The sequence below is a fragment of the Polypterus senegalus genome, chromosome 2 (assembly GCF_016835505.1).
Source record: "Polypterus senegalus isolate Bchr_013 chromosome 2, ASM1683550v1, whole genome shotgun sequence".
Lineage (NCBI taxonomy): Eukaryota > Metazoa > Chordata > Cladistia > Polypteriformes > Polypteridae > Polypterus > Polypterus senegalus.
The window spans coordinates 49,165,142-49,187,108 of NC_053155.1; the positions used below are offsets into that span (position 1 = coordinate 49,165,142).

At 39.6% G+C, this 21,967-nt stretch overlaps 1 protein-coding gene across 2 annotated transcripts in view; it reads right to left on the reverse strand.

Annotated features, from left to right (window-relative positions):
• The window catches only part of wwc3 (WWC family member 3), a 242,930-nt gene that overhangs the window by 121,586 nt on the left and 99,377 nt on the right, over positions 1 to 21,967 (reverse strand). For both annotated transcript variants that reach the window (XM_039743645.1, XM_039743644.1), the window contains exon 2: positions 13,376 to 13,485. In XM_039743645.1, the coding sequence (XP_039599579.1) occupies positions 13,376 to 13,485 (110 nt within the window). The remainder of the gene's footprint in view (positions 1 to 13,375; positions 13,486 to 21,967) is intronic.

Sequence of the window (21,967 nt, forward strand, 5' to 3'; positions counted from 1 at the left end):
CAGTACAGGTATAGACTGAGGAGGCATCTTCAGCATTACAGGACTGTTTTGAGCATACTGACTGGGGAGTGTTCAAAGAGGGCTCAGATCTAGAGGGATATACATCATCTGTCCTATCCTATGTACAGTTCTGTACTGACGCTGTCCTGCCCACGAAGACCTTTAGGGTGTTTCCAAATCAGAAACCGTGGTTGGACAGTACGGTGAGGCCCCTGCTTAAAGCCCGGAACGCTGCATATAGGTCAGGCAATAGGCTGGCATATAGCAAAGCCCGAAAAGAACTAAAAAAAGGAATAAACCTGGCAAAATACATATACAAACAGCATATCGGGGAGTATTTTGATAACAACGACCCACAGAACATGTGGAGAGGCTTAAAGACCAATACGGATTATAAGCACAGCGATCAGCAGGTCAGCTATGACCCTAGTCTCCCTGACACCTTGAACAGTTTCTTTGCACGCTTTGATGCATCTAGCAGTAGGGAGACTGTACATCTCCCTTGGCTCTAGGAGCAGCATCAGCCTATAGTCCTGCAAATACACCAAGTGAGGACCGGACAGGTTGTCGGGTAAGACACTGAAAATATGTGCTGATCAATTGGCAGGAGTCTTTCTGGACATTTTCAACCAGTCTCTACAACTTGCAATAGTCCCTTTCTGCCTCAAATCCTCCATTATTGTGCCAGTGCCTAAAAAATCAGCAGTCACCTGCCTTAATGATTAGTGCCCTGTGGCTCTGACCCCAGTAATAATGAAGTGCTTTGAGAGAATCCACCTAAAGTACAGTACATCAGGGATTCCATCCCTGCTGGATTTGACAACCATCAGTTTGTCTACAGGAGGAACAGATCGACCGAGGATGCTGTCTCAATAGTACTTCACACAGCCCTAACTCATCTGCAGTGCCCTAACACTTATGTTAGGATGCTACTTGTCGATATTAGTTCGGCGTTTAACACCGCAATCCCAGACAAGCTGATAGAAAAGCTTCATAATCTGTGTCTGTCCACATCGTTGTGTCTGGATCAGGGACTTTCTCAAAAACAGGCCTTAGGTGGTTAGAATTGGAGATCGTACATCCGCCACGCTACAGGGTTGTGTGCTCAGCCCAGCACTCTTCACGTTATTTACGCACGATTGCTCTGCCATCCATGCCACAAATATGGTTGTGAAGTTTGCAGATGATACAACCGTGGTGGGTCTCATATCAAACAATGATGAGACTCACTACAGAGAGGAGATACAACACCTAGCACTATGGTGCTCAGCCAACAACCTCATCTTGAACACCAGCAAGACCAAAGAGGTCATTGTGGACTATAGGAGGTCCAGAAGAACAGAACATGCTCCTATATTCATACATGAGGAGGCTGTAATGTGTGTGGATAATATCAAGTTCTTGGGTATCCACATTATATTGGATCTGACCTGGTCTTTGAACACATCTCACCTGGTAAAGAAGGCCCAACAAAGACTCTTCTTCCTCAGGAAGAGGAGATGTGCTGGATTCATCTCTCAGCTGCTCACAAACTTCTACAGATCCGCTACAGAAAGCATTCCCTGTCACAGTATGACAGTGTAGTACAGCAGCTGCACAGCACAGGACAGAAAGGACTTGGCACGGGAGGTGAGAACAGCACACACATACATCTACATCTTCCTCTAACCTGCCCCCCTGTAGACATGCACACACACTTTCCCTCGTAATCCTCCCCTGCAGACCCACGCATACGGATCACTGGTCTCTGCACTCGTACTACCTCAGGAAAAGTCTGGACTTGATGTTTTATTGCTGCTGTCTTTTATACTTATTATGTTTATTTTATTTTTTGTAGTGTATTGTGTATTTTAAGTATTCTGCCTTGAAGCCAAGTCCTACCAAAAAAAAAATTATGTTATGTGTATGCATAATGACAATAAAGAATTCTACATCTTACTGTAGGTGCTGAAAAAACAGAGAAATGAACAATACACGCAATGAGCTATCTAAGTTATTGTCGCAGACATGCAAGAGTTTTAGATAGTGGAAAAACAAATAGCTGAATGACAGACCCCAAAGTGTGCAAAAATGAGAGTCTCAAAAGCACATGTTAAAGACTATATAAGTAATCATTCACTTGCATATATTAAGCAAAAGAATGTCTTTTTTATGCAATCAATAGTTCTGGTTCAAAAGTAGGATGCTGCTCCTGTCATGACCCCAAATTATAACATTGAAGTGATGTGTATCATATGACCAGTAACAGGTGATGTTGCTAAGAAAAAAACATTGCATTGTCCATTATCCGAAAAACAAAACAGTGGCATCTGCAACCAAAACAAATGACATGGTGGTATCACCATTGTAATGATAAAAACGAAACATGGCCAACATTGAGAAAAGGACGTAATATGGTAAAAAAAAATATGCAAACTGATGTAGAAAAGAACTTAGAATCATGGCAGTGACCACTTAGTGTTAATAACCTCAGAGACTATGTCAAAACATTCTTCTCAAGGAAACGCTATCATTCCTGTATTCATTCACTTAATTCAAATTTAAGGTTGCTGCAGTACTACGACCAGGGCAGGAACAATCTGAGTAGGCCACCGATCAATTAATGTTCAGAATTTTCACACGCTACCATATTTAATAATAATAATAATTTATTTAAAAGCACCTTTCATGGTACCCAAATACACTGTACAACAGTATACAGTCATGGCCAAAAGTTTTGTGAATGACACAAATATTAATTTTTACAAAGCAATTTGTATATACTCCAGAATGTTATGAAGAGTGATCAGATGAACTGCAATTAATTGCCATGAAAATAAACTTAATCTCAAAAAAACAATTTCCACTGCATTTCAGCCCTGCCAGAAATGGACCTGCTGACATCATTTCAGTGATCCTCTTGTTAACACAGGTGAGAGTGTTGACACGGACAGGGCTGGAGATCACTCTGTCATGCTGATTGAGTTCAATTGTTGTGAAGAAGGCTTCAGGGCACCCAAGAAAGTCTAGTAAGTGCCAGAACCTTCTCATAAAGTTGATTCAGCTGTGGGTTGGGGCACCACCAGTGCAGTGCTTGCTCAGGAATGGCAGCAGGCAGGTGTGAGTGCATCTGCACACACAGTGAGGTGAAGACTTTTGGAGAATGGCCTGGTGTCAAGAAGGGCAGTAAAGAAGCCATGGAAAACATCAGGGACAGACTGATATTCTGCAAAAGGTACAGGGATTGGACTGCTGAGGACTGGGGTGAAGTCATTGTCTCTGATGAATCCCCTTTCTGATCATCCGGAAAAAAGAAAAGGTGAGCGCTACCATCATGCCAATAGTAAAGCCTCCTTAGACCATTCATGTGTGGGGTTGCTTCTCAGTCAAGGGAGTGGGCTCACTCACAGTTTTGCCTAAGAACACAGCCATGAATAAAGAATGGTACCATAACATCATCCGAGAGCAACATCTCCCAAACCATCCAAGAACAGTTTGGTGACGAACAATGCCTTTTCCAGCATGATGGAGCACCGTGCCATAAGGCAAAAGTGATAACTAAGTGGCTTAGGGAACAAAACATCAAAATTTTGGGTCCATGGCCAGGAAACTCTCCAGACCTTTAATCCCATTGAGAACTTTTGGTCAATCCTCAAGAGGCGGGTGGACAAACAAAATCCCACAAATTCTGACAAACTCCAAGCATTGATTATGCAAGAATGGTCTGTCATCAGTCAAGGTTTGGCCCAGAAGTTGATTGACAGCATGCCAGGGCGAATTGCAGAGATCTTGAAAAAGAAGGGCCAACACTGCAAATATTGACTCTTTGTAGAAACTTAATGCAATTGTCAATAAAAGCCTTTGAAAATTATGAAATGCTTTTAACATTAGAGTTACAAGAGCCTACGAAAAAACTTGTAAATCCGGCCCACCTTAAATCGCTTCTTAAATATCTTCACACCTCTCCGCCAGCGTCCTTTGTCCTCTAAATGTGCTAATAAAGAGAAGCTTGGAGCAGCCGGCTATTCCATCCCCCCACCAATTTATGCACGGAATAGAAATCAGCACTTCTTAGCATTACACCATGCAAGCTGTCGTATCAATTGCCTACTGTAACTTGCTTTCTTTTTTCTTCGGTTATACAGGTAGTGTTGAATAAAAGTGCACTTGTTTTGTTATACTTTTACACCAACATATGTTCCTGTGATTGAGCATGCTCAAACGGGCATGCTCAAAAAATACATGTGTAATGCCACGCAAAGTGCACGTAGACACTTCATTTCGCAAACATTGGTACGAGAATGCAGTCACAGGTACACTGCAGAGCTATAGCGCGTCTTTATGTGAAAACACATGTCAGATGGGGTTGTATGGATTGATTCTGAACGCGACTGAGAGAATGAAAAGTGAATTAAAAAAAAACAAAACAAAGGTAACCTTTATAAGGATCATAAATTACACCGGCTGTTACAGACTGAGATCAAATGTATGCTATTATTCTAAAATGGTAAGAATAAGAGCAGTTTACTTCTCAAAAAGGAGTAGTGCAGGTTCGAACTCGCGACCTTTTGGTTCCCAGTCAGCAGCTGAATCTATTGCGCCACGGAGGCAATCATAATAAACGGGTGTCAATGTCGCATGTTAAGGCGACTTTTTGTATCTGCAGTTATATTTTTGAATAAAAGCGCAACTGTTGTGTTATATTTGTACCTTTTGTGAAAATGTTTCTTTGATATCTGGACTTCAGGCTTCATACATTATATAGTTTATGCCTACATTTTGTCATCTACTACTAGAATATAAAAAACGTTTCTGTTTTAACAATGTGTTTACACAGATTACTGTAGAAACGGAACAGACATGAAATGCGTGTGTTCCAAATAACGATCTATTATTTCCACTCTAAAACTTCACTTCACTCCCAGATACTCAATCAAGGCATTAGCTGAGAGAAGTTTGTGCACGTTCTAAATTGGTGGGGGGATGGAACAGCCGGCTGCTTCTACCTTCTCTTTATCAGCACATTTAGAAGACAAAGGACGCTGGCGGAGAGGTGTAAAGGGATTTAAGAAGCAATTTAAGGTAGGACGGATTTACGAGTTTTTTCGTAGGCTCTGGTAATTCTAGTGTTAATTATACTTCAGTATACCATAGAAACATCTAACAAAAACATCTAAAATAACTGAAGCAGCAAATTTTGTGAAAACCAATACTTGTGTCATTCTCAAAATTTTTGGCCACAACTGTACATAACAAACAGTCCAATATACAAACATAATGTAATTAACAAGATCAACAAAAATATTAAAAAGATATGTTTTAGGTTTAGATTTAAAAACAAAAAGTGAGGTACATGTACAAAGTTCTGAAGGCAGGGCATTCCTGAACTGTGGTCCTGATACATTAAAAGTCCCATCATCCATAGGGTGCAGTCTGTACAGTGGAATGGTTAACAGCAAGGAGTCAGTTGAACGAAGTGAACATGATGGAGTATATGGACATAATAAAGAAGACCAGTAACATGGGGCCAAACCATGTAGAGCCTTAAAAAATAAAAGGAGAGGTTTATATTGAATGCAGACAGGGGCAGGTAGCCAGTGTAACTTTGGGAGTAATAAGCTTCTAGGGTTTTAAATGGGTAACCACTCTTGACACTGAATTTTGTACATATTAAAACGGGTTTAGGTTCTGAGCAGGGATACCAAACAACAATGCATTGCCATAGTCAAGTCGCAAGGTGACAAAAGCATGTAAGCATCTCAGTTGCAGTATCAGAGAGCAATGGATGCAGCCTTGATATTTGCTTAGGGTGAGAAAAGGCAACTTGGGTAATATTAATATATAGTTCAAAGGACAGTTTGGGATCAAGAATAACACCAAGATTTTTAACCTGTACAGACAAAGATTTAATAAAGCCTGTGACTTTTACTGAGCTATTATCTATATTCCTTAAAGTGCCTGGAGAGGCAATAATTAAAGCTTCAGTTTTATCAAGATTTATTCTGAGAAAATGTTCAGACAACCAGTAGTTGATGTCAGCCAAACAGGCAACCAATGCAGTAGGAAGTAATGTTTGCATAAGCCCTGTGCGTAAATAAATCTGTGTTACCATCAGCATAATAATGAAACTGTAGACCATGACATCTAATAATGGCAGAGCAGAAAGCCAAGAACTGCTACCTGAGGGGCACCCTGAAACAAATAAGATGGGTCAGACCCAAACCTACGGGTTGCAACAAATTGTTGTTTGTCCTTAAGGTATGATTTAAACCACACAAGAGTATTTCCAGCAGTATTTAACTCTCTCTCAAGTCTAAAAAGAAGAATTTCATGATGTACTGTATCAAAAGCAGCAATAAGATCTAAAAAGATCATTTGTGTTAAAAGACAATGATCCACTGCGATTACGATATTATCAGTCACCCTGATGAGTGCTGTCTCTGTACTGTGACTGGCCCTAAAACCAGGCTGAAATTCCTCAAACAATTCATTAGAGGCAAGATGGTCTTTCAAATGGCCAGCAACAGCACGTTCTAAGGTTTTACTAAGAAAGGGAAGATTTGAAATAGGTCCATAGTTTTAAAATCCTCAGTGTCAAGTCCAGTTTTTTCGATGATAGGTATAGCAACAGCCAGGCTGGAAGGGACCAAGCCAGTATAAAGAGATGTATTGATAATACTGGTGATAAAAGTAAGAAGACAGGACAAAGCAGCCTTAACCAAAGAAAAATGCAAGGGGTCTAAAATACAGGTATTTTGGCCTGGCGGTCATGACAAGCTTAAGGCCTGCATGATCGTCCAACAATGGGAAACCAGATTAACATCTGGCAGTTAAAATAGGAGATGGACAGTTTTGACTGAACAAACGGAGCCTTTTGAAATTCAGAAGAAATCAGATATCTATACTAATAAAAGGCAAAGCCCTCACTGACTGACTGACTGACTGACTCATCACTAATTCTCCAACTTGCCGTGTAGGTAGAAGGCTGAAATTTGGCAGGCTCATTCCTTACAGCTTCCTTACAAAAGTTGGGCAGGTTTCATTTCGAAAATCTACGCATAATGGTTATAACTAGAAGCTATTTTTCTCCATTTACTGTAATGGAGTTGAGCTCGAAAGCCGTGGGGGGTGGAGTTTCGTGTGACATCATCACGCCTCTCACGCAATCACGCATTACGTAGAAAACCAGGAAGAGCTACAAAAAGCGCTGAAGAAAACATGCATTATATAATTAAGAAGGCAGCGAAACAATTAGAAGCGAGCGAGTGACATATAAAACCATATTCAGTGGCTCACGTGAACTGACGCAGTGCGCAGACAAAAAGCAACAGTTCCAAAGAGTGCTGAACAAAAACGAATTACACTGCTACGCTCAAATAGACAAACCACACACCGTGGCGCAATAGTAGAGCCTTTGCCTGTAGCGCCGAGGTTCGATTCCCGAGAGGGGATGCACTAAGTATGTACGTGCGCTTCTCGATTCATTTTAGCCTCGCATCCCCTTGGTTTGAGACGTATGAAAACATATGCGGTTAACGCAGAAAGACAGATCACCAATTGAAGCTTTATGAATAATGGATACTTTATTCGCGATCAATGATTGTTTTGGTAAAGCCATACTAAGTGTATTCAATAGATGAACGGTAAAAAGTAAGAGCGAGGGAGGGTAACTTATTGAGGCACACAGGCAAAACCACAATAGCACGCTGGCTCGATGTACTGTAGTGCGTCAACTCGATCTGAATTGCGATCACATTGAAAAATATTTCTTTTCAAGTTCTATTTAGTCCATATGTGTCAAACTCAAGGCCCACGGGCCACATCCGCCCGCGTGTAATTATATCCGCCCCGAGATCATTTTATATACTGTATTATTGTTATTAATGGCCCGGGATATGAAGCCTGGTAACACAATAAACTACAGATCCCATAATGCAGCGCTTCAGCTGCCTTGCCGAACACTTACGCGTTAATCAAGTCTAGCTTATGATGCTGCAAGTTATTGCGAAGCTAGCCCACACGATGCCAAGAGAAAAGGTGATTCTGAACATAGAGCCTTTAAAAACCGATGGGAGGCTGAGTATATGTTTACTGACATTGCCGGTAAACCCGGTGTCTCATTTGTGGAGCTAATGTGGCTGTAATTACAGAATTTAATCTAAGACGGCACTATGAGACAAAACATCAAGATAACCTGAAAGACCTGAATGCAATGCACAAGATACAGAAAGCAGAAGAGTTAAAGAAGAATCTGACACTTCAGCAGACGTTTTACCGTGCAAAATCACAAAGTGATTTCAAGTGAAGCTACTTTTATGGGAGACACAAATGCACCAGTGCAACTTGCCCCACTTTCCCTGTTGCCAAGTAATGTTGAACCAAGTCGGCACAACGGTGTTCCCAAATACACACTTTGCTGATAAACTGAGCGCACTGCGCACTGAGTTCGCACGGCGCTTTGGTGACTTTGAAGAACAAAAAAAGAATTTTGAGTTGTTTCGCAACCCATTTGCGTCGATGTGGAAACTGCACCTGTGCAGATTCAGATGGAGGTGATTGAGCTGCAGTGTAATGGCACACTGAAGGCAAAGTACGATACTGCACGGCCCGCACAGTTTATTCACTCCATTCCGCACAAATGCTCCAGCTCCGTCTACATGCGGCTCGAACCTTGTGCATGTTTGGTAGCACATATCTGTGTGAGAAGCTCTTCTCAGTCATGAAGACTAACAAAACAGCACACAGGAGTCGCCTCACTGATGAGCACCTGCAGTCCATCCTGAGAATCTCCACAACACAGAACCTCACACCAAACATAAACGAACTTGTTGCCAAAAAAAGATGCCAGGCGTCCAGCTCTGATAAAATGACATAAGAGCAAAGACAACTGAATGATTTGATTTGTTATTGCTGAAAAGAACAAATTTTATTTATATTTCCAGGTTTTGTTATGCACCATGTTCATATTTGAATTTGTATAATTTTGACAGGATATATTTTTATGGAGAGCAAAATCTTTTGGGATATTTAAAATTTAAGTTTATTTTTTATATAAAATTACATAAGAGTAAAGAAATTTGAATGTTTGTTCTTTTAACGCTTACTTTATTTCTAACTTGTATAATTTAGACAGGATATATTTTTATGGAGAGCAAAATATTATAAGTTATTTAAGGTTTGAGTTGATTTATTCCGAATAATATTCTGTCGACTAAATAAAAATTCCTTCTATTTAAAATTTAAATAGAACTTGAACAGAAACGATAGTTCATAATATCCAGCAGACTTGCACGTAAGAGCGGAGTCATCCGTTTTAACAAGCAGCGTATTGCACTGATACAAAATAGCCTGCCCATTTAATTATTTAGGAATGGATAAATAAATTAAGATTTTGTACAAATAATGTTTTTCATTTTTCTTCCTTCATGGACTCTGGCACCCCCAGCAATAGTTGCTCGCACCCCAAAGACTGTATATATATATGTGTGTGTGTGTGTGTGTGTAAGTATATATGTGGATATGTATGTATATATATATATATATATATATATATATATATATATATATATATATATATATGTGTGTGTGTGTGTATATGTTTATATGTAGATATGTATGTATATATATATGTTTATATATATATGTGTGTATGTATATATATATGTGTGTGTATGTATATGTATGTGTGTATGTGTGTATATGTAGATATGTATATATATATATATATATATATATATGACAGAAACACTCATAACAGTGACAAGACAATTACATTGACAATCATGTTACGTTATTTTCAAAATGTTTCCTTTTCTTTTTCATTACTTCTTTAACACACTACTTCTCCGCTGCGAAGCGCAGGTATTTTGCTAGTTATTAAATACAGAAATTTCTGACAAAGGTCAAAGAAGGTAATCAAAGGAAAGTAAGTTGCAAGTTTAAGTACCTTATTGACAGTAGAGAAAAGCATGTGGGTATTATGCTGACCCCATAGAATGCTGTTAGTATAAAAAGCAATCTTATCTCTCTGTAGTGCCTGATTATAGAGGGCAACATATTCCTTATAGGCAGTTGCAAGGGCAAACAAGCTTGTTTTTCTACTAAGGAATTCAAACCTTCACCCACTAGCTTTCAAGTGATGCAGCTTAGAAGAAAACCAAGGAGTAGAGCGTGTAAATGTCACACTATGCGTTTTAAGTGGAGCAAGATGATTCAGGTTAGTTGAAAGTATACACTCACCTAAAGGATTATTAGGAACACCATACTAATACGATGTTTGACCCCCTTTCGCCTTCAGAACTGCCTTAATTCTACGTGGCATTGATTCAACAAGGTGCTGAAAGCATTCTTTAGAAATGTTGGCCCATATTGATAGGATAGCATCTTGCAGTTGATGGAGATTTGTGGGATGCACATCCAGGGCACGAAGCTCCCGTTCCACCACATCCCAAAGATGCTCTATTGGGTTGAGATCTGGTGACTGTGGGGGCCATTTTAGTACAGTGAACTCCTTGCCAAGTTCAAGAAATCAATTTGAAATGATTCGAGCTTTGTGACATGGTGCATTATCCTGCTGGAAGTAGCCACGAGAGGATGGGTACATGGTGGTCATGAAGGGATGTACATGGTCAGAAACAATGCTCAGGTAGCCCGTGGCATTTAAACAATGCCCAAAGGGGCCAAAAGTGTGCCAAGAAAACATCCCCACACCATTACACCACCACCACCAGCCTGCACAGTGGTAACAAGGCATGATGGATCCATGTTCTCATTCTGTTTACGCCAAATTCTGACTCTACCATTTGAATGTCTCAACAGAAATCGAGACTCATCAGACCAGGCAACAATTTTCCAGTCTTCAACTGTCCAATTTTGGTGACCTCGTGCAAATTGTAGCCTCTTTTTCCTATTTGTAGTGGAGATGAGTGGTACCCGGTGGGGTCTTCTGCTGTTGAAGCCCATCCGCCTCAAGGTTGTGCGTGTTGTTGCTTCAAAAATGCTTTACTGCATACTTTGGTTGTAACAAGTGGTTATTTCAGTCAAAGTTGCTCTTCTATCAGCTTGAATAAGTCGGCCCATTCTCCTCTGACCTCTAGCATCAACAAGGCATTTTCGCCCAGAGGACTGCCGCATACTGGATGTTTTTCCCTTTTCACACCATTCTTTGTAAACCCTAGAAATGGTTGTGCGTGAAAATCCCAGCAACTGAGCAGATTGTGAAATACTCAGACTGGCCCGTCTGGCACCAACAACCATGCCACGCTCAAAATTGCTTAAATCACCTTTCTTTCCCATTCTGACATTCAGTTTGGAGTTCAGGAGATTGTCTTGACCAGGACCACACCCCTAAATGCATTGAAGCAACTGCCATGTGATTGGTTGATTAGATAATTGCATCAATGAGAAATTGAACAGGTGTTCCTAATAATCCTTTAGGTGAGTGTATAGTCATAATGCTGAACTAAGGTAGCAGGCGATAAAGAAACACCAGCTGGAGGAGGACACTGCTTCAATGTACTTGCAAGAACAGTGGCACTGATATTTTTCTGATATTTCTTTGTAAAGCATGACAAGTTGCATCTTATGCCAACAATTTGTCAATTAAGTGAAATATCTGAATTTCAGCCAAATTTGCTTTTAATGACCACATTCTGGTTTAAAGGTCTGGGTTGCTGAAACTTGAAACTGTTTAAAATTGACAATTTCAGCTCTAATATACAGTAGGCATGCAGTGAAATAGGAGGTGAAGGGAGTTTGGGACTCCCCTGAAAGCCTCAAAAATAACAAAAAACAGAACAATACTGTGAGGTGGTTCCCATAGATAAACTTGAAAAACATTTAACAGTGTCATAACATACAAATTCAGATGTAACCACTGTTAGGTGCGTCCCATTTACGTCAGCCTGCTTCACCTTCGACGTGACATAGCTTGGCTGTCTTTGATAATCCGAGCTATAACACTTCACTTAGCCAAACTCTCCTTAGTGTTCAGTAATTGTCAGTTTATGTTTCAACTTTGCATGCCTTTTAGCCATACCATAGTTGTAATTATTTTACATTGTGTGCACACATTACCTGCGGTGGGCTGGCACCCTGCCCAGGGTTTGTTTCCTGCCTTGCACCCTGTGTTGGCAGGGATTGGCTCCAGCAGACCCCCGTGACCCTGCAGTTAGGATATAGCGGGTTGGATAATGGATGGATGGATGTACACATTACAAGAAATTTAACCATGAATGTAGTAAGAATTAAATGAAAAGAGCTAAAAGGGAGAAGAAACAATCTCATAAAGAGGATAACACAGTGTATGTTGTATATCATTCTGTGTTTATGATTTGATTTTTATTGGAATACCTTGTTTGCTGGAACACCAATAATCTCATAATATGTAAGTATGAAATATGAATATTCATTTCTTTTAATTCAATATTTTATCTGGACAATGTAGTGATAACTAACATTTTGTTAAATCTCACTCAAATGCCCAGATCATATTTCGACTTAAAATGAATGATAGAGCTGTCTTGTTAGTATGAGTTCCATCAAGTATTTCTTTCCCAAAGGAAAATTTAGTTATAATTTAATTACCTTAAAGAGGAAAAAAGTACATGTTAGGGCTACAAATGATTATTATACAACATGAATTTATTTTTTTTACTTTAGATACTAAGTCAAGAAGTAAAAAATGATAATTTTCAAGAAGTTGAAAAAATCTTATTTTCCATTTTTTATTTAATAATTTATCTTGCCTGCAAAACCCTAACAGAGCAACACAGCAATGTGATGTTTCCTAGCAACACTTTAAAACTGCCTCATAAAATGGAGCCCACTTTTAAGTTATGCCCACATTTTATTGTCTAATTAAAACTAACAGTCTGCAGTAAAATCTTTCTTGAGTTATAGAGAATTAAGCGTCAAATATGTTTTTTATTTTAATTTCTGCTTGGCATCTATTTTTTTCTTAGTCAAAGGGACTCCTATAGATTATGTGAACAAAGTGAAATATTAATCATCCTTAATAAAGCTGTATACATACTGACAGGAAGTATCCACTTACTTAACAGGAGCTAAATTAACAATAAATATATTACTACTACAACTTAAATTCAATGTTTTCTCCAGTGTTCGTTCCCATTTTAAACTATACTTCATTGAACTGATAAAATGGACTAAATTTCAAATGCCCTTAAAAACAGAAGTTTGTAGAAAACTCTATTTTAATTCTCACTGCATTCAATAAAAAACAAAGAGGGCAGATAACTCTTTGCCTTCTGTTGCTCACAATAAATTTGCTTTCTTTATTTCATCTCACAGAAGCAGAGCAGGGTTCAGTGCAAGAGAACTTCTGCACCAGTGCACTACAGAAGTATTTTCATTCTGTGCAACGCAGATGACTTACTGTTAATGTGATCGATGTAGTAGACACCAATTTGCTGATCATAAACAATTTCCCAGCCCAATGGGAATTCATCTCCAACACAGTCAGCAAACGTCAACGGCTTTGTAATCCTGAAATGAGAACAAACATACAAAGTGTGATTTTTACATGTGTGGTTTGCGCAGTCAGAAGTTCACTGATCCATCCCTTTATTTATTGAACCCATTTGCTCATAATAAAGTCACAGGAATATGATAGCAGTGGGAATGAACACCACAATGGGAGCATCAACACATACATCTTCACTCACTCATGTTAGAAACACCGGTGGTCAGTCAACTTAAAAACACTACATTGTGTGGGGAAATGTAGGAAACTGGAGAACTTCAGAAACCCTCACAACCAGCAGATGATAGGACCCCAGCTGGGAATCAAAAAGCTATAATTAAAATAAGCAATGTGTACTGTCACCATAAAGCTCTAAATGGGGAAAAAACATACTCAGTTAATGGTCTAAGTGTAAACCATGACCGTGCTTCTCTGACATGAAAGCAGCAGATTTTCATACCACTTTGCTAAATAATTTTTCATTATTACTACAGACGGCAGCCTAAAATGCACCTAAATACTACGTAGCCACGTAAAGTACCCATCCCCAAACACTGAAAACAGCATATATTATTAGAATCCAGTGTAGAGAGCCAGTAACTGAAACAGAGCGATACAGTAAATAGGGATTTTTGGTAGTTTGGGAGTCAGGCCACCAAAAATACTAATGAAGGTCAGAGGCCCTGGGACACAATGCCAGGTTGACTCAATTCCTTCAGGCTAATATGAAGAAGTACATATTTCTCGCGTAGTACTGTGGAGGCAGTGCTGCCTTTTTAAGAGGATAACAAGTTTAGGGAGGCCAACTGATTTTGGAGCCACTGGTGTGGCACTGTGGCTTGGTGGCCTTTCAAATTAACAATGGACGTGAACTCAGGACTGAACCTGGAAGTGGCCTCTGTGTTTTAGGGGATCAATGAGTCTAGAGTGAAGAGGCGACTTGGGGTCTGGACTCACTAGTGGAGAAAGACAGGCCAGAAAAACTGAAAGTGTGAGTGTGTCTATGAGACTGAGTGATACTGTATGTAACATGAGAAGGAATATTGCTTTGTGGTACTTTTAAAATGGACAAGTTGGAAAATTGTGGGCAGCATGGTGGCATAGTGGGTAGAGCTGCTGCCTTACAGTTAGGAGACCTGGGTTCGCTTCCCAGGTCCTCCCTGCGTGGAGTTTGCATGTTCTCCACATGTCTGCATTGGTTTCCTCCAAAGACATGCAGGGTAGGTGCATTGGAGATTCTAAATTGTCCCTAGAGTGTGCTTGGTGTGTGTGCGCGCCCTGCGGTGGGGTGGGCTGGCACCCTGCCCAGAGTTTGTTTCCTGCCTTGTGTCCTGTGTTGGCTGGGATTGGATCCAGCAGACCCCCATGACCCTGTAGTTAGGATATAGCAGGATGGATGCCACCTTACTATAACAGAGATACTTTTTGTATACACAACCCCAGTGGGGCAACAGGAGTGTCTTTGTGCTGCTTATGTTGATACTTTTTTAGATGGATGACCAGATGAACTCAGTGTTTAAGTGTAAAATTAAGAAAATAATAAGTTAAACAAATCAATTGAACCGTGTGAATTGGAAAATATAATGGTGTCAAGTATAATTCAAACAAATGGGCCTGTTAATACAAAAGTAATAATAAAAGACCTCACACATGACCTACACATATAAATATATTTTTTAATCAAGGAGGTCTGTTTATTCAGTTAGTGAGTCACATTTCAAATTCAAAATGTCTTGAAACAAACCAGGAGCTAGGTGAAGAACACCAGTAAAGCGTTTTAGTATTTATAAGGCAACCCAAGAGCCAATCCTAACATTTATAATACACGCAAGCTACTAGTCTGATGTTTTATCCTTCAGGAAAAATCTGCTCCTCAACTTAAGAATTCACTGAAATTTAAACAAATGTGAATCCTGCATTTCAAAGATCAAAGTGCATCCCTCACTTAACTGAGCATGTCCTACTGTGACTGTAATGAGCAGTGAAAGCCACAAGGGGTCCTAAAAATTCATAAATGCCTCAAGGAAATTGCTCCAGCTGAATTATTTCAGTTAAACAGAGGATTACGTGCATCCGGAATTTAAAAGGAAGTGCACTTAAAATGAAGGGAAGAAAGCTCTTTTTTCACGTAAAGCAACAGGAGAATCTGAAACAAACACCTAAAGCTGATCTTACATTACACAACTACCAATAATGGGTATTTCAGACTTGACTGCAGCTGCTGATCTTGTTGCCAGACAATGTTAATTTACGTGACTGAGAATTGCTGGTCCTGCTCACCCATTTTTCTGGCAGCCAATAGCATGCTGCCTGATGCAGCATGTGCTACTTGGAGAAAAAAACAGGTACAGCAAGTTTACAAGCAATGTTGTCCTGTTTTTGTTTTTCTTTTATCTATTCTGTTGTGGTATGTAAAACACGAGGCATAAGACAGACAATTCCTTCTTTTTTTGTAACGTCTAACGCATCCGCATTCTTTAATCCTCATTTCTGCATTACTGTATATTCATTCAACTTCGGGATGACCACTCATTGCTTGTCAGCTCACATGTACAGTGATTTTGTCAGAGCGAGTCATTAACTAGTTGGAGTGAGTGACTGGGAATGTCTCATTATGCGACTGGCCTTTATGGGAGTGCACCATCGATTTCCTCCAACTCACTAAGAATATGTAAGTTAAGGCTACGACTGAAAACCACTGGAAAAGTCATCAAATGTGACATGACAGTTACATAGTTGAAGTGAATTTAGATAATTGATTAGCTATTCAAACAAATTATTGACTATGATAATAATGACTATGTTGTTTGATAAACTTCTGTTTGGTGCTTCTTAGCTACCAAGTGTTCTTTGGGAAAGCAATGTTTTATCAAGAAATGCAAAGTTGTGTCATTACACAGACTTGTGTAAACTGTTTCTTTACTTAAATTTATTTCACTGCTTTAAATTTTGTTTTGTTTTTTATTTAGATGACTTGAAGATAATGCATAATAATCAGGTACTGTACATATAGTAGGTAAATGTCCACAGTCAGTAATGAGTTAAGGATCCAATCCTAGTCTTTCCAAAGCACACACATACTCCTGATACCTCTCAACCTTACCAACTTCCATTATGCTCCAGCCACATGACAGAGGGGCAGGGGACATAAAAAGGGCAGACTTGGACAGTGTTACTTGAGCATCAGCAGCCATACCTGTACAATAGTCTCTCTCCGCAGTTTCCCTTTGGTAAGTGAGATTTCTAGTGTTTTTTTAGACTTTAACTTTTGCCTTTGTCTTTGAATTTTTATAAACTTTGTCTTGTGATTTCACTCATATTTGATTTTCCTGTTCTTGTATTAGCTGGTGTTTCGACCTTCTGAATTTCAATTTTTCCGTTTTGCCATTTGGATTTCAGGTTTGTTTAACTTTTTTTAAATTTCCTTTTACACTATGTCTGCTTTATCAATGGCTCACTGAGATCCATAGTTTAATTTAGGTGTGTAAAGTCACCATGCAGCAATTCTTTGGCTCACTCTTGTCTGCTGGATGAGCGACATTGTCTTTACTGTGTATGTGGTGTTGGTCTTTAGAATATTTGAAAAGTTTTGAAGAGAACAGACCTATCAATCTTGATCATCCTATACATATAGATTGTGAAAAATAAGATCAAGTCGTGATTTGAAGGTGTCCACCACACTACTTGGAAATTCACGAGTCTATGATTTCTCAGCTCTGAGGCAGCCTGAAATGTCAAGAATGAATGAGCTACCCTGTCCTATCCTATGTCTACATTCACACCCTGGTCTTCTCACTCTGTATCTGATGTGTGAAGGACCAGTGGATACAGTAAGGTATTGGGAAAGACTAGAAGCAGATACCCAGCCATCACTTTGAAACAAAAAGAAACACAAAATTCCATTAATCACAGTTACATTCCTCACCGTGTTATGTACAGTTTTCAAGCTTTAAATTGTAAAATTAAACTCAGACCAAGATAACATCAGACAAGAATGACTAAAACACTGGGCATGGCAATAGACTGCTTAGGCTCAGTGTTCTGGGGACCACAACTCGTAACTGGATGCCAACTAATTCTGCATTTAATTTTGCAACCTTTCTCTCTAATTTTGCGTCTGGAGAATATGCCATGACTCAGCCTTTCTGGGCTGTAAAAATGAAAAGGGCAGGGGGGGCGCTGGAGGAAAAAGGTACACTGTGAATCAAGTGACTTGTTTTGAATAGAATTATTTAGAAAGAAAAAAAGTGCTTCAAGACTATCTCATCTTAAAGGAAAAAGTGCAACATCTGCAGCTGGGTAACATATGATTCAGGAGGAAAGACTGGCATGCCCCTGCATGAATGGCAGAGTACCACGCTGGCTGAACACAGTTATGGCAGAACTGTTTTATTAAATATATGCCAATATATTTAAAACACTTATTTATTCCCATATTTCACAACAAATCCATTATTGAAAGAGCTCAAACATCTGAGCAGAATGCTATTCCATCAGAATCAGAATACACTAATTCAGCCATCCATTCACCCAATTTCTATACCCACTTTATCTTGAGAAGGGTTGCTGGAGTCTATCCCATCGAGCATTGGATACAAGGCAGGAAAAATCCCTGGACAGGCTGTCAGTTCATCACAGGGTGAACAAGCACACACACGCATGCATTGTGGCCAATTTAATAACGCCGGTCCATCTAACCTACAGGTCTTTGGACTGTGGGAGGAGCTTCAGAGGAAGTCCAAATGGATACTGGGAGAACATACAAGCTTCATGCAGGTGAGGACCCAGGACGTAAACCTCAGCCTTTGTTCACATCAGACAAACTTCGAAATTACAGTTAACCTAACAATAGACACTTTGGAATGTGAAGGTAAACTGGAATACCAGGAAGAAACACCACGTAGACACAGGCAGTAAAAGCACACTTTACAAAGACTGATAGATAGATAGATAGATAGATAGATAGATAGATAGATAGATAGATAGATAGATAGATAGATAGATAGATAGATAGATAGATAGATAGATAGATAGATAGATAGATAGATAGATAGATAGATAGATAGATAGATAGATAGATAGATAGATAGATAGATACTTTATTAATCCCAAGGGGAAATTCATAAATTTTGCCTAAAACAAAAATCAGAACAGGGCAATATCAGCAGTGCCCAGATGTGTGACACTCATGCAATTTCAGCTTTGTGAGTGGAGAGGTGATCCAGTACATCAAATCAAACCGGGTGCCACAGGGGTACAAAGGGACACTAGTCTCTCAACTGACATTTCCTGCTCCCTTGCTTTTGGAGAGAAGGACTTTTAAACACTTCTGCATACTTAATTTGCATCCTAAAAATAGCTGTACTTCATCAGTGATCAGATATCTACACTGACTGGAAACTCACAATACGTGCACATGAAATGTGGATTATTGAGGAACAGAGTTTCTGCTTTAACCAGGTTAGTCACCTTAACCTGATTAAATGTGTGCATGTAAACGCACTAATTCATCTATTTTTTAATACACTAAGCCCACATACAGTCAGAGACAATGCTCTATTCTGCTTTTAGTATGCTTGTATTTTACCTCAAATTAATTGAAGCAATGAGCAAATAAATTCCCACAAACCACCCCCACAAATATTAGAAGTGAGAGAGATACCAATTACAATGAGGCATTATAAAAACACCTGTAACGGCGTACTGCACGATAACGTGCAGTGAATACACTTGACTTACTACTTTCAGACTCATTCTCTGTACATTTACCATTCTTTTCCTTAGAGGTTGATGCGCTTGCTGTTTCCTGAGAAGCTCTTCTTTTCTCCACCCTAGCGGCCCGCTGCTTCTCTTCTTTCGTCGTCACCTTTTCGCGCTAAAACTGATTTAAGTTATTTTTTGTGTTGTAATTACTTAGTATGTTTTCTTTCATTTTTCACTTAAGCTGGCACTTAAGTCTTCAATCTGCCTCAAGAGTGATTAAAGATATGAAGAGAAAGGGGAAGTGACCGCGAAGGTGGTAGGGAATGAGAACGGTGCCAATACGCATGCGCCGCACGGCTGCCCTGCTGTGCGCAGCCGAGAGTTGATCTATACTAATAAAAAGCAAAGCCCTCACTGACTGACTGACACACTCATCACTAATTCTCCAACTTCCTGTGTAAGTAGAAGGCTGCAATTTGAAAAGGCTCATTCCTTACAGCTTACTTATAAAAGTTAAGCAGGTTTCATTTCGAAATTCTACACATAACGGTCATAACGGTCGACAACGTCCGCCATGTTGAACTTTCTTATTTATGGCCCCATCTTCACGAAATTTGGTAGGCGGCTTCCATGCGCTAACCAAAACCGATGTACGTACTTATTTTGGTGGTATGACGCCACTGTCGGCCGCCATATTGAACTTTCCAACGGTCTTTGTTACCTATGGGCCCATCTTCAAGAAATTTGGTACGCGGGTTCCCAACGCTAACTGAATCCTACTTAAGTACATATATACGTCCATAGCCTGCAGCTTGGTCGCCGTGTGAGGCGGCGTTGGGTCCCCCATCCCCACACCTCCCACATTGTTGGCTGCCTGCCTATATAAGGCTGTCCGTTGCACAGGTCTCTTCATTCCCTTCCTTGCTTCGCCATGGTATTCACATCTCCCTGCTGATAACTGCAGCCTTTTTATTTAATCCACGGCTTCTCCGCTGTTTTATTGTCCGTTTATTACGATTATAGTTATTGTATAGGTATTTTAGACTTACTTTACATTGTTCAGGTACCCACTTCCTTTATTGTTCCAACTATACCCCTATTAACATGTCTATCAAGGTGATCACCATCAATCAAAGAACTGTCACTTACCGATTATTGCACGGCCATATCAGACTCACTCTTGATATCCGGAGGAACACTGTGTCTTATGTATTGAATGACTGGGACAGGTTCAAGGTGTGGACTGATGACGGTGCAGGAGATAATTATACTACACAGGAGCACTATAAGAGTGAAATGCTTAAGCCCTTCACCTATGCATCTGCATGTGAGTTGATGGCTGCCACTGAATTGTTCGGTTGTCGCTTTCAAGTGTACCGAAATGGCCAAATATTTTACACCTTTGGACAACCGCCAATGCCTCTTAAACATTTTAGATTCACAGGTGACGATTTGAGTAGTGGACACTTTGATGCTTATGAATGTTTAAACTCCCAAAAGCTGGATGCGAAGTTATCGATGAAACCGGTTGTATACTTACAACGCTTGACAGATGCCGAATGTCACTTCAACACAACAAGTCCTGCAAATACTGTTGGAATTGAAACAAACCATAAAACTCAAACCGATTATGACAGGAGCAATCCAAGCTGTGAGATTTGAGGCAAGATTGCTTTTCACATGGCCAACTGTACGTTGCATGCTCAAGAGTAAGCTCAGCGCACAGCTTGGTCATATTACAACCAGAGAGCTGAACTGACAACGTGGCATACAAAGTAAAATAAAAATAAAATAATTATTGGTATATTTTCCCTCAGTTTAAAAAGGTTTACTTTTCTTCTTAATAAAAATGTTAAGGCAGTACTTCGCTGCTGCGAAGCGTGGGTATTTTGCTAGTTCTCCAATAAAATAAAAATAAAAAGAGTAATAAAAATCATCACCCCGAAAGCAGACAGTACAGGTCAGGTAGTATATGTGTACCAAATTTCAAGTTAATAGGTGAAACGGTTTGCGAGCTACAGGTGATTTAAAATCCTGGACAGACGAACGGACACCCACGGTTGTGTATTATACTGTATAAGAAGATATTGCTGTTGGTATAAAGCAGCCTTATTAAGGTTTCTTTACACATTATTGCTAAATAATTTGTTAGCTGGAAGTACTCTCTGTTAGTGTGTGGAGAGAGGATATGCAGCATTGTTCATTTCCTTTCTCGCTATGATAGATAGATAGATAGATAGATAGATAGATAGATAGATAGATAGATAGATAGATACTTTATTAATCCCAAGGGGACCCCCCAGTGAATCAAATGTGTATCTCCTCACTGCCTGTTTAACCAGCTTGATGATTTGGTGGGCCTCTTTTAAAGACTAGCATTGCCAAGATGAAGTACTTAAAATGTTTAGCAATGTAAAAGCAACCAGCTCTTTTAGAGCCTGTACTGTCTTCCTGCATTGCAGCACAGGCAGTTGAAATGGGTAAGACAGGCATGTGGGTTGTGCATGAGCAGTTTGAAATTATAAAATGTCCAAACCACCAAAAGCAGTTTTTTGTTTGGAATACACTATATAAACAAAGATAACTGAAAAGCTTAGGACATGCATAACATTCACATATTTATATCATGTTGCGGAACATTATTCTTTATAAATTTAAAGCATGAGGGTAAAATGCAGATGCAAAAAACAAGTATCATTAAAATCAAGTATGGCTTGTATTAACACAAAAACACATACATCTAGTTCCCTGGCAAAAATTCCCCGCCGTCTCTAATGGATTCCTTCAGCATCTTTTTTTTTT